General features: G+C 39.9%; 1 protein-coding gene across 1 annotated transcript; it reads left to right on the top strand.

Annotated features, from left to right (window-relative positions):
- The first annotated feature begins 10,317 nt into the window (after positions 1 to 10,317).
- Positions 10,318 to 14,170, top strand: mex3b (mex-3 RNA binding family member B). The gene is made up of 2 exons (XM_082150735.1): positions 10,318 to 10,827; positions 11,513 to 14,170. The coding sequence occupies exons 1-2, from the start codon at positions 10,596 to 10,598 to the stop codon at positions 12,874 to 12,876; spliced, it is 1,596 nt and encodes a 531-aa protein (XP_082006861.1). The 5' UTR covers positions 10,318 to 10,595; the 3' UTR covers positions 12,877 to 14,170.
- Positions 14,171 to 14,537: the final 367 nt, after the last annotated feature.

The raw sequence follows: 14,537 nt of genomic DNA, 5'->3' as shown, positions 1-14,537 counted from the left end.
GAAAGGTTAAATTTTTGCAATTTTTTCGAATGAAAGAAAGGATAAACAATGCAGATTTATTTTTTACAGCCATCTTTGTTCATATTTACCAGGGGTGATTCTGACCACAACTGTAGGTATTACCACATGATAATTTAATCAATGAAATATTATTTCATTGAATTCTTGGCAAAATAATAATACAGTGACATACAGATATCAAGGTATAAAATTACTCATAACATAATATGAAGTTTTGTTCATACCACCCACCCCGACATCTCAGTCTATCAGTTGAATTCTTAAAACGGCTAATAGCTAAATGGAACATTTGTCAGACAGAATTCTTAATGACGATTTTGTCGGTATGACAAACCTTAATGAAGGTTTCTTGTTAAAAGTGGTCCTTTTGTAAGTGGTAAATAGTTTTATTCTTGCATTATATTCATTTATGTATTTATTTACAGTATGAATGAATGATCCAATTAATTACTAACAAAAAGCCAAATGAAAGTTACAATAATCATGTTATTATTTTCTCTTTTTAATTAGAAATATTAAAAATAAATTAAACATTTTAAAAAAACACACTAATAATGTTAAAATAAGAATTTTTTGCTTACCAAGACTACATTTATTTGATAAAAAATGAAAAGACAGATAAAAAAAAGATAAAAAAACTGTACAATTAAAAATTTCTGTTTTCTATTTGAATATTTTAAAATGTAATTTATTCCTGTGATGAAAGCTGAATTTTCATCATCGTTACTCTTCAGTGTCACATGATCCTTCATAAACCATTTGAATAAAATGCTGATTTGCTGCTTACAGAAACATTTCTTATAACATTTCTGAAAACAGTTGCTATTATGCTATCCAGATCTCATAGTGATTTTTTATTTATTTTTTCGAATCAAATCCTGCCATTTCGTCCTCTGCTTTCAGAAGGCGCTCTGGAAAATGACCGTGATGAGTGATGCTTTGTGACTGTAGATGTAGCGGCTCATCTGTGAGAAGTTTCTCCTGGTTCTTCAGTGATGCTGAACACAGACTGATAGATGAGCGAATCTACACAGAACTGCTGAACTGCACACGTCTTTGTCAAACTCCCCCTTCTGGTGTCTGTGAGTACTGCATCCTTCACATTCACTAACACCTAACAGCAAAAAAATCCTGCTATGCAAACTTTCACAAGGCCTGTTAATGTGTCATTTCTGTATTTTGAACCCAATGCAATTTGCGTCGATGAGATTGTGTTCAGATCAGAGGTAGGGATATAAATGTGTCATGTGTTGGGGTAACAAATTTTGTTGAATTGACAAAACAAAAGATGTCTCTTCCACATCAGCCAGAGGTTTCTTTGGATTTGATTTAGGTTGTATGGAAGCCAGTTACTCAGTTTGTGATCAGATAGCAGAGCTCTGGAGGAATGACCCACAAGTTGAGAACAGGGCTTGCATTCAGAGAGAGTTCTTCCTCGATGCAGCGGGTCCTGCGCTGAGAGAGAGAGAGAGAGAGAGAGAGAGTGAGAGAGTTACTGCTGTTACTGCCGCTGCCTCGGGTCTGGCCGTCTTCCAAACACAAATCAATGCAGCCTGGAGTCAATGGAACTTCAAATCTGATTCCTGTTCGTCTCTACCATCTCAAGAATAGGCATTGGAGTCGTACGGAACGTAACAATTCTGGTTCCAATTCCGACACCTTTAATGACTGCATTAATGATATATATTTTTAGAACTTATCTAATATAGTGACGGCTAAACAAAACAATACTGTTTTTACTTACATATTTGAATGTTTTTGTTTAGTTGAAGTTGCAAGTCTCAAGCCTTAAGTGAGATGATTTTGAGTTTGTCATGACAAAAGTTACACTTTGCAGTTAAAATAAGCTTTAAAATGAACTAAGACTGATAAAAATCGAGATGTGAACGGACATTACATTTCTTATTTGAATTTGTTTCCTTAACAACAGTCGATTTCATTTAAGAACCAGGAATCCCACAGTCTTTGAAAACCATAAGGAAATTTTCTTGACCCGGAAAAGTAGTGGAAATCAATAAAATCTTGGAAAGTCATCAAAGTTTCTTTAATGAATAGAATTCTTTTCTAGCTATATGTAAAGACCTAAAATATTTCATCAAGTAGAAATGGCTATTTGTGAGTAAAAAAAAAAAAACATCCTCATGTAAATTCATTGGTCATAAAGAGTGTGAACTTTTTTTTATGAGATTTTAAAAAATTATATTATTTAACAATTTTCATATATTCCCACACCAATAGCGTTGTCATTACAGCAGATATATATAAAAAATACTTATGGGGGGCCTTAAAGAACCACTGGTTCAGAGTCTTGACTGATTTTAAAGTATTTTACCTGATTCATTATAAGAACCATACATATAAGAGTCATTAGTTTGAGAATCAGGCTACTCTACTTGTTGTAGACGTTTAAAGACCATTAGCAGTGCCACACTTTTAATTATATGTTCCCCCCCTTTTTTCCTTTTTGTAAAGAGCATTAAATGGGCATCTGTTTAGTTCAGAATAAGTAATTAGCACAGTGTTTTTGGTCCATTTCCCCAAAGAGAATGTGCTAAAAATTCTCAACTTGTGTGAGTACATTAGAATATAGAATTGGCCACAAAGCTAAAAAGCCACAAAAAAAAAAAAAAAAAAAAAAAAAACATATGTTAAGGGGTGGAACCTCAAATTTCAGTTCCAAATACACTCCCTAAAAACAGGTTTCAAAGACAAAACTTTCTTTACTCCTCAACTGAATCCAGCTGCTGCTAAACTGCAGTGCATCTGGGCAGAGAGAGAGAGAGAGAGAGAGAGAGAGAGAGAGAGAGAGAGAGAGAGAGGGAGGAAGGAAATATGCTGAAGCTGAGGAAGAGTGAAACGGGTTAATGTGTGCAGTTGACCCAATTCCATGCTGAATGAAAAAAGGAGCATATACAACATATTATTTATCTATACACTTGCTTGATTAATGGAAACAAGCGAGAAGAACTTGCCTTACAGCGAATCAGCTTCCTCACAGAACGGCAAACCCGCCTCTAGGCTGTGGTTACAAATAAGTAGTCTCTTTAAAAAGTAGTCTGGGAAAAGCTGCTGTTGAGATCTCACTTGATTTGTATATTATGCTCTAAAGGAAAGTTGACACTCCCAAACAAAGCTAGCAGGATGAGCGATGAACTTTGCCCTACTGACTCACATTACCGTTTCCGATATGTGGCAGGCTCCCAGGCTATCACTGTGAATTTATTGTGCAATGCAAAGCAGGTGTGCATTACTTTTTTTTTTATCACAAAGTAAAAACTATAAATGTACCCCTTCAATCTAAGACTCAACATGTTAGCAAGAAGTCTATCTAATGCTGTGTTTGTGTGTGAATGATTTGAGACCCGTTTGTCCCCTACAGCCTCACAGTGAGTGATGATGATTGTTGCATGCCTTCCTTCTTCCTGCTTCATTTAAAGTGATTCCTCAGGGCTGTAGCACTGGGCCTGTTTTCTTTGTTTTTGTGAGGCAGACCTATCTGAAACACCTTGTTTCTTTTGTTGTTTAGGGTCGAGTGGATGCCTTTTGTCAACGATCCCATCCTGGGCACTGGAAGTTGGCACGGTGAGGATCTTTACCCGATTACCTCCCTGCAAAAGCTGCACAGCTTCTATTTGCTCATTAGTAGCACAATTAACCAGCGCACCGCTGGGCACGAACACCGGACCTCCCCATTCCTCATTTCTGTCTACCGGGCCTCCATCAAATGGCCACATTGTTTGATATTCTTGATGCTGCTCTGAATTTTTAACCTGGTTTGCCTCAGCAGGGAGTCAAGTCAAAATTACTTGTACAGCTCTTTTCACAATACACGTTGTTTCAAAGAAGCTATACAGAAAATCATGATGGTAATGTTCATAATATTTTAATATCTTCATGCCATATAGTTGCATTTGCAGATTAGAGCTAGGCGATAACATTTTTCAACAATAGAATCAATCAAGCAGTTAAGATATGCTATATAGAATATATCACCCCATGGGATTACTGTATGTATGCGGATCAATTGGATGTAATGCATATCCAACTTTAAATATTGAGCTGTGAGATCATTTACTTTTGCAACAATATAAACAATCACACAGCCAATATTTGCTATGCAGGTAGAAAATACTATATATCCAACTTTTAATATATTACTGGCTGATGTTATAGTTTATTTTTTCACAAACAAGCAGTAGAGATTTATATTTGTATGTATGCAGGTTAAGTTGTAAATTCATTATTAATTAATCCATTATGTCTAACAACACTCATCAATAGTGTGCTGCAGGGATGACATAGTTTTGTAGACCAAAACCCGGAAACGGGTTAGCATTTCAGCACTCACACTTTCAGGGAATATGTTTTTTAATAAAGCCTGAAAGAGCTGTCAGAAGTTTAGAGTTGGTGACATTGAAGTCGAGCAATCATGATTTAGTTCATTTATAGCCTAGGCTAAGGTTAAGGAAAAGTATAATAAACTGTGATTGCTCACAGAGCTTTTTTTTCTTTTCTTTTTTTTGCGATAATTCAAAAGCCTGGAAAAAACCTACACTGTGAAAATTTGTTGGTTTATCTTAAAATCCCCTTGTAGTCAATCATTGTATCCCTTAAAACTCACCTTTGATCACCAAAATGACATATTTAAAAGTTTTTTCCTTGGAAAAAAAATTTATGTATGCCTTAAAATAGCTTGAATGTAACTCTACACCCTTGCCTCATTTAGTATACACAGTTCTATGAATATGCAAATTAGCCCCGCCTCCACTCACTCACACCAGCTCAGGGATCCACTCGTTGATGATCACATGTTGACGTGATTGGTTACAAGGCAGTTTGTGACATCAGAAACACCAGTGATTTCAAACCGTGTTTTTGAGACTGTCTTTGGTTCAATGCAGCTTTAAGGAGAAAATACTCAGCAATGGTGTTGACTTATGAATTTGCACATGGTTTGTCTTAAAGCATATTAAAAACACCACATAGACATATAAACAACATTAAAAGCTTGATTTTCACCACAGGGGACTTTAAAAAAGCAAGTAACCTGGTTGCATTTAAATTTTGAGTTAATTGAAAAAAAAAAATTTATAATAAGTTAAAACAATGATGGGGATTGGTTTAATCAACAGAAACTCAAAATATGTAATCTGAAATACATTATCTAAGTTTTTTTGGCAAAAGAAAAAATGTTGTGATAAATCATTCAAATATATTTTTTACAGTGTATTGGGTTTTTGTCGAGGTAACCAGTGTGATGCTAACTTCCAGGTTAGCCAAAATATGTCATCACTCTGTCAAAATGATTGAGATTGCCAATCAAATCACAGAAGGCAGGCTTTACTGTTTTTAGGTTACAGTTTTAACAATGAAAGAGTGCAAGGTAAGAAGCTAAACATTTCTTTTTTTGATAGTTTCTAGTACGGTATAAATGTTAAATGATCAACTATATCCAGTGATGCAAACTACTCGACCTTTTGTCGAATTCCACCGTTTTGAATTGAAAATGTGATTCATGTAATTGACTGTGAAACATTAACAAAGCCATTTTCGGCATATTAGGTATAGCCTACGATTAACACGATTGAAGGTGTGCTTATTTCAAAATAAAATATGATTTGCCAATGTATTACTTAATGAATTCTAGGGCTTTTGCTGTTGTTCTTTCTGATTCATTGTTCCCTTAAACCCCATTAATTCCTTTATTTAAATTCTTTAAATAAAAAGCTCAATGGTAACGACCTTGCATGTAGGCTACTAATGTGTTTGTTATTGTCACTGTATTTGTTGAACAATGCCATTTTTTTACATAAAGAGTCATGCATCCAGACTGCTAAATATTGATGAGATTTATCGTTCATTATTTAACGCAATAGGCGCGGACTTCCCTGGTTCTGGCTGAGACGCAGAGGGCTGTACAGTATCCGAAGGGTTCTGCGGCGGCGCTGGAGGCGGGAGGGGCGAGCGCAGAGGCAGAATGGATTAGGAGGGCCTGGGTGGGACTGGTGCATTGTGGGGGAGCAGCCCCAGCTGTCCTGCCGCTGTGCTGTGCTCTGCTCTGCTGCATGCTTCTTCTCCCGGCGTCTGGCAGACAGCCAATGGGAGGAGGCGAATCAGTGGCACTCGAGTTCAGTGTGTCAGTGCGGGTAGCAGTCTGCGAAGGGATGGGCCGATGCAAACACACACACTGCACCACTGCAGCACTGGCCTACTTTACCTTTTCACGTAACACGTCATACTGATGCACATTTGAACGAATTGCTGGGAGCGCTAACGGGACGGCTTGTGTTACGATATTTAGCCATAAGGTTTTACTGCAGTCGTAAGCTGCAAACTGCATATTCAATTACACAACACTGCCATGCGTCTGTGTTCACTGCGCTCGCCAGTGCAGACAAAGAGAGAGAGAGAGAGAAAGAGGGGGAGAGAGGTGGGGTTTATATAGTCTTGATTATATCACTCGGTTTTAACGCTCTTAAAAACAATGCATTAGAACATGGATGGAAATAAATGAATGCAAGTGCAATACATGCATCCAGAGGACACAAAACTGATGATGTCAGAGTTTGTCATCTGTGACCTCTCTTCTCTAATTTCTGTCCATGCTCCCTCGCCGTCTTTGTTCCCGTTGTTTTTTTTCTTTTCTCCGGCCAGACGGCAGTGACTGTTGGCTTATTAGCTATCTCACGGCAGTGCTGCACTCAGACAGGTCTGGGTCATGCCAAGCTAAGCCCCTCTTCCTCTCATTAAAGGCTAAGCAGCTGGTTAACTCCTAATGCAAAACAGCAAATATCGCATGCGTTAAAGTGGCCTCTTCGAGCTGCCAAAGGTGGACATGTGAAAAAACAAGCTGGGGTGACCTATGTATGTCGAATCCACTCTAGACGTTTACGCTCTGCTTATTTGTGCTGGCCTAAGATTACCTAAGGACCTTAAATGAACTGAGTGAAACAGACAACCGGCAAACTTATAGAAAACCCTGATTCATCAAGGTGCTAGTTGAAAGAAAGCAGGTTATATTTTGACTGGCGCGCTTGTGAAATCATACGCCAGGCGTATATAGCGGCACAGCCAGAAGGATGTTTTATTGCTCAGAGGTTGCTCCTTCGTTGCTTAGGTGACTTAATATATATTTTCTTTCGCAGAATCTACTTTGTGTCAGTTGTTTCTCCTGAAATTCCTTTGGAGAAACGTTCTACATGTGAATAGTTAAGCTTAGATAATTTGGTCTTGGAGGAATTTGATGAGTTTTGATTGTAGAAATTGGCCAATCAGAGTGCACTTTGAGACATTGTGTAAAAAATGTAAGATTATTGATGTTTTTTCACCCCAAGAAAAAGATCTGAGAGGCAGAACACTTCATTTTCTCTCCATTCATTGCAGTCTAAGTGACACAACTTATTTTTTAGATACACTTATAGATTTTTTTTTAAAGATTTTTTGCCTTCTTGCTGCATGAAGCAACTTTAAACGCTTTTAGATTTTTTTTAAAGACTTTCCAATATGACAATTAATTATTATTATACTTATTATTATTACATGATTCATTATTTTATATTAGAATACTCATCAAAATCAATTATAAATGCAATAATAAAATTATTATCCATTCTAGATAGACTTGCAACATTTTTGTATACATTTTGAAAGGATTGAACCATCAGAGCTTTTGTTTAGTACGCTTTTCTATTTCTTCGGATGCAGTAACGTGTGAGTTGTCATAAAACGAGTTTAACAGGAAAAAGATGTCCTCGTAAAAGTTGTGTCATGACAATGATCTTCCTTCTGTCACTCCATCTGGGCAGCAGAGAGGACATCAATCATACCCACTTTTGAAACAGATCTGGAAAGACATGCGAAATAGTGGTTTTTAAACAGACTCTGTGGCTGAGGCTTTCGACCGCTGGCTCTGCGTGTGTGTGTGTGTGTGTGTGTAAGGATTGAAGCCAGCACGTACAGAGGCTGCTCCTCAGCCTTTGTTCTCCACAGTCTGTAAGAGCGAATTGGATCGGAATTGGACTTGCAATGTGATATCTTTAAGAATGACCAACTTTATCAGTACATATGATAAAGTACATATGAAACATGATAATGCATGCACATACTGAATAGCAGTCAACATGTAAATATATACTTATATATTCTATTCCTTTGTCAGTGTTTTAATTCACAATACAATAAAGAGTAAGGTCTATAACTATGCAAATCGCAAATCAGAGTGACTCTCTCTGAGCTTCTGAAGCAAAAAAGCATAGAAATAAGCCATACATGTGGCTTTAGCATAATTCCCACCTCCAGATGTTTCTCAATGCAGCTTTTAAACTCAGATTGTGAGCCAGCTAGTGCTTAACTAAAAAGAATAATAAAAAAAGGGGGTGAATATTAACAAAAAAAGCCCCTGAATCACATTCTCAGGTTTGGGGGCAGTTAATATTAGCATACCTATTGTTCCTCAGGAGTGAGGTGACAAAGAAAGTGCTTCTCGTTTCAATGCCCCTCAATTGGTTTGAAATTTTCTTTGTGCAAAAAGAAGCAGATTTCCCTGCCCCCACCCCATCTTCCCGCTCGGGCCACAAAAGGCGTATTTGCCTGTAGATGCTTTGGGATCCACTGGGAGATCACCAATAAGCACTTCCATCATGCTCTTTAACATACCGGCCAACGGCAGAGTGCTTGAGAGTATTGTTGATAGCTAACTGGCCATTAACTGCGCCTATGCCAATATTTGTGGATGGGATGAAATATTGATTAGGCATCTACTCGCATGCACTTGTACATACATTGATATGAAATTGTGAAGAAAATGCATTTTTGTTTGGGTGTTGACTCATTTTAACATGACAATAATAGATGATTATGAAGCTGGTTTTGCATTGATAATCAGGACACCACAAAAAAAATTGACTGTATAAGGGTCCATTGTTATTTAAATCAGTTTCACAAATCTCATAAGTGGCATTATTACATTTTCTATTTTTATATATTTATATTTTTCTGCAAATGTTACTGACTGAGGTGTATGCATGAGGACATCTAAAGGAATTTAGATGATTTAACACAATCACATTCCTTGTGAGACTGGAAGGAAGGAGAGGCTGGTGTCATTTGGAAAGAGACTTTGCGTGTTTTGAATAAATGCATAAAATTATATAAATCTGGTGGTTCACTTTATAAGCACGCTGTAACTGAAATGTGAATGAATGCTAAATATATTTCAGAGAGAGAGAGAGAGAGAGAGAGAGAGAGAGAGAGAGAGAGAGAGAGAGGGCGTGCAGTAGACAAAGAGAGTGCATGTCTTGGCACGTTGTCCTTCATTGAGGCTTTTGAAAAGCACATGTAGGCCTAAAGGTCACTAAGAGAAAAATAAAATAATTCTAGATTGTTTTGAAGAATCTAAATTAGATGCAAACTGAGGCAAATGATATAATCCAAACACAAATTATTACTTGGGGAATTATTAATAATGAAGGTGCGCACAGAAGGTTTTGTTTACATTTATCTGGCTCCCAATAATTGCAGTGGATTTGGCTTTATTGGCACCTTTCAGCCCGCATAGGATCCGTGCACACATCATGACAATGGATATTGCTTTGGATGTTAGATATATGCTTTGTGAAGTGTCATGAACACTGTCTGAAAGTAAAGATGTTGTTATTAGTGACTGGTCATGTGATGACAACATGATGGCACCCATTCAGCTCCATGTAGAACAAAAGTACATCATTTTAATGATGTTTCTCAAAAGTGCTGTTCATTTCTTTGTGTAAAACTTTTTACATTTTACACATACCTCCTGTGTGTTAATAATAACAAGAGGATACAAATGATGCAGATTTACTGTTATACTGCCTGAACTGAACATTTTCAACATTAAAGTGACCAGTGTTTTTTGACTTATTTTTGGCGGGAGGGTTTTCACCTGACTGCAAGTAAAGCAAATCTATAAGCACTAACCCACAAGGACAATGCTGCTAACAGACTCACAACACCTCAGAATATAGTCATGTAAACCAACAGCTCTTTATTGATGTACGTTTTAACCACACTGTTGGTATAAAAACGAGAAAGTTAAACAATAACAGTAATTCGCATAAAATGTGTTATGTTGCTTTTTAATAAGACCACAAAAGAAAAGGGCGGGCCGCGACGAGCCGTGGCTGAACTCGGTCACCCCCCCCTCTCTCTCTTCCATCCAGAATCTGTCCAATCAGCGCGGCGTATGTAAATCACAACCCAGCGCAGCACAGTCTCTGCCCCGTCCGACCGGGGTGACGTCATGCGCACATATTCTCCGGTAGTGCCGCGTCTGGCTGCAGCGAGTCAGACAGCGAACAGAAACGAGCTGCAAGGGAGGGGTGCGCACTCGAAAGGGAATATTGCCACCACCGGCATTCCAGTCTCCGGGAATAACGCTAATTCTACACTTCGGAATTGCACTGATTTTTATTATTTGGACACGAGGAAAAAAGGACGCGCATTGAATTCGCACCCGTGGAGCTTTTTAAACCAGCCGTTCCCAGCTCAATCCCACCCTCCTGTAAGTTTTCCCCTCTTTGTTTCCAGACCTATCCAAGATGCCTAGTTCGCTGTTCGCCGACATGGAGCGGAGCGGCAACGGCGGGCAGGGGGACGCCCTGGATGACCAAAGAGCCCTACAGATCGCCCTGGACCAGCTCTCCCTGCTCGGACTGGATAACGATGACAATTCTCTGTATGACAACGAGCCCAGGAGAAAGAGCGTGAACATGACCGAGTGCGTTCCCGTTCCCAGCTCCGAGCATGTTGCCGAAATTGTCGGCAGGCAAGGTAATCATTATCATCATCTTGAACTAAATGTGTGCATGCGGCTATGTAGAATACTGTTGTGTTATGTTGACATGTGGTCATTTGCATGTATGATATATATAGGGAATGTAGGTTATAGCCTATTTTCAACTGCACTGCCCTCCTTATGTCCGACCAAACAAAAGCAAGGGAGCTCTGACACAACCCAAACTACCTTTAATATGTCATCTCCTTTATACACAACATTCCTTTATAGACTGAAGTGCCATTTTATTGAAGCAGCAGCGGCTCTTTATTTCTTTGTCTCAGTGGACTTTGTTTACACTCCCTATATAGCCAATTGGGAATAGACTTCCTTAACCAGGAAACATCATTATATAGCCAAGATCTATGCGACATCATGTTGTATTGGCTATCTGGTAAGAAGGGACAGAGCAAGTTGTTGACAGTATGATTAGAGTGTTGCGTTGGGTCAGAAAAATCCTGAATTCAGCATGCATTTTTTCCCCCTGTGCTATTTTTGACCTTGCATGTCAAGTAGACGAGCATGTGGTTTGAATTTATGCACAAAAAAAAAAAAAAAAAGAGACAAAATTGTTGTCCCCCTAGACTGTGCGCTTGCACCCATCTTGCATCTTTTTGTTTTGTGCCAGGTTGTGTGTTTGCCTTGTCTTATTTTAGTTTTTTTGATTTCTCGCAATTGTAGGTTGCAAAATTAAAGCCCTGCGAGCAAAGACCAATACGTATATCAAAACTCCAGTGCGGGGAGAGGAGCCAGTCTTTGTTGTGACAGGCAGGCGAGAGGATGTAGCCATGGCGAGGAGGGAGATCATCTCGGCGGCCGAGCACTTCTCAATGATCCGAGCCTCGCGGAACAAAAACAGCACCCTGAATGGTAACGCCACAGTGCCCGGCCCGCCCAATCTGCCTGGCCAGACCACCATTCAGGTGCGAGTTCCCTATCGGGTGGTGGGTCTGGTGGTGGGACCCAAGGGGGCCACTATCAAGCGCATCCAGCAGCAGACGCACACCTACATCGTCACACCCAGCCGGGACAAAGAGCCCGTGTTTGAGGTGACGGGCATGCCTGAGAATGTGGACCGGGCCAGGGAAGAGATTGAAGCACACATCGCCATGCGCACCGGCGGCCTCATCGAGTTCACAGACGAGAACGACTTCCACGCCAATGGCACCGACGTGGGTTTCGACCTGCACGGGAACGCCAGCCTGTGGAGCAAGCCCAGCTCGAGCGTCACGCCCACCTCCGGTCGCAAGCCTTTCTCCAACTACCGCAACGACAGCTCCAGCTCTCTGGGGAGTGCCTCTACCGACTCGTACTTTGGCGGTAACAACAGCAGCTCCCGTCTGGCTGATTACAGCCCGCCCAGCCCCGCCCTCAGCTACACTGCCTCCAGCAACGGCAACAACAACAACAACAACATCAACATGAACGCCAATGCCAATGGATTTGTCTACAGCGGCGAGGTGATCTCGCCCGATTGCACTGACATGACCTTCGAGTCGTCGCCGGGATTCGACCCCACTCCTGCACCGCCGGGCCTGATGTGGTCCCAGTATGAGCGCGCCAATGGCACCTCCGCCTCGCCGCCCGTTTTTCCCGCCAATGCTTCCACGAATGCCAATGGGCTGCGCCGGGCCAACAACGGGGTGGGATGCACCAGCCAGCCCAGGTTGTCCCCACCCCTGCACCAAACCAACGGCGTGGCGGAGCACCCCCTGGCACGCCGGGTGCGCAGTGACCCGGGCGGCGGCACCCTCAGCTTCCCTGGCTACTCCCCAGCCCTCCCTGGATCCCATCACTCCGGTGTGCCCTCCGACTCATCCATCTCCTCGTCCTCCTCATCTTCCTCATCGTCCTCATCCGGGACGAGCCGCAAGGGCAGTCGGGACTGCTCAGTGTGCTTCGAGAGCGAGGTGATCGCGGCCCTGGTGCCCTGCGGCCACAACCTGTTCTGCATGGAGTGTGCCAACCGCATCTGCGAGAGGAACGAGCCCAAATGCCCCGTCTGCCATGCTGCAGTTACTCAGGCAATACGTATATTTTCATAAACAGCGACAAGAGCGTGGCTTCGTGAGACCCTAATAACGTGTGTTATTGTACATGTATATATACATATGTATGTAGAGCTGCAGTATCCAAAAAGGGACGGCCGTTCCGGTGTAATTGTTCATAATGTACTGTAGCTCGGGACAAATATTTTCAACATCTAATGCATGTTTTAAATATTAAAGCCTAGTAATCAATAGTTTTAGTCAACTGTACACAAACGTTAATGAAGTAAGGACAGCGAGCAGGTACCGTAGTCAGTTTGCCGACTGTTAGCATAAACAAGCCTTTCGATTCCGCTGATCGAATGTACTGGTAGCAGATCTCGAGGTTGGGGAATCTGGACGGCTTCCTGACAGACAGACAGACAGACACACAAAGACTTACAGCGGTGGAGATACTGCAGCTTATACGATGGAACTCGTTTGAGGGAGAACAGCAACATATCCTACATATATATGTATAGATCAACCAGAAATTCCACAAGTTTTAAATATTCATGATGACATTAATACAGATTGAAGTATTTTATTCTTTTTTGACTTGAAAGATTATATTTCGTATTGCAAAGATGTTTACAGATATTTTAATTTAAGTTCAGTGAACTTTTTTGTAGCTGGGTTCAAATATCTTTTTATTTTTTAGTATGGCCTTACGGCAACGAACACTGTATTATTTTAATATCACTCGAAGTGCGGATGGCGATTCAGACCACGAAATGTGTATTTGCATCGAACAGTATTCTGTTGGGTTGGAGGGTTTCTAGGTTCAGCAAAAAAATGTCTTTTGAATCTGTTTCACCCAGCATATTTTCTATTCAGTAATATAAAGCATATTTTATTCTATATTATTACGAAATGTCGAAATGTATGAAACTTAGTACGTTCGGAAAAAAGGAACCGTTTAAGCTTTCTAAAAATTTGTATGAATTAGATTCCAGTGGGTATCACAGAGTTCTGTTCTGTTGCACCACTATAGGTTTAGGATTTCTATTTTAATACGTTTGTTTACCACTTGTTTATGTATATTATGTAGGTGAAGTTACTTGAGCGTATATGTACTTTATTGAGCAAAGTTTAAAAACAAAGTATATTTTATTTTATGATAAAAGGCCTTTAACCTCATGGTCAAATACTAATATTATATTTGCTGAAACAAGATTTGAAAATGTATCAAGAGTTTTATTTTTCTGACATTTAAAGTTCTACATGACAAAGTAAAACTTAAGTAATGGTGCTACTTCATGTTTTTTTAAGTATTTCTATATAAGTCCAATAAAATGGTACATGAACGAGACGTGTTGATTTGCTTATTATGGAAAAATCTGTGCTGTGTTTCTATGCTTGATGTGGTCTTGAAGCTTTCTTTTATTCAAACTCCCTTTTGCTGGCCAAAGTGCTTGCTTTTATAATAGTTGTGTCTGCTCAACTCCAAACACATTTAAAAACACTGCAGTTATGAAGAAATGGACATTTGTGATGTCATCAATATGGCATCTAACAGGTTAAGTAGACGTTCAGGTGTTTAAAATAGATTTATTATGCTTTTAAAAACAGTGTCTTGACACATTCGGGTCATGGGTTATATTGATGTCAGAGCTCTTTAGTCATTAAGTAGTGTACATTTTTATGTTTTCCTTTCTTCCAATGCTGCTTTTTGACTT

Source organism: Leuciscus leuciscus (genome assembly GCF_965113295.1).
Source record: "Leuciscus leuciscus genome assembly, chromosome: 2".
Classification (NCBI taxonomy): Eukaryota; Metazoa; Chordata; class Actinopteri; order Cypriniformes; family Leuciscidae; genus Leuciscus; species Leuciscus leuciscus.
Note: the sequence above shows the minus strand (reverse complement) of the source record. Positions and strands in the feature narration are given on the sequence as shown.

Excerpts from the sequence above, each read along its gene's own strand:
- mex3b (XM_082150735.1), top strand. The coding sequence starts at position 10,596 with ATGCCTAGTTCGCTGTTCGCCGACATGGAGCGGAGCGGCAACGGCGGG. Across the intron at positions 10,828-11,512 it reads CGAAATTGTCGGCAGGCAAG|GTTGCAAAATTAAAGCCCTG; the intron begins GTAATCATTATC and ends TCGCAATTGTAG.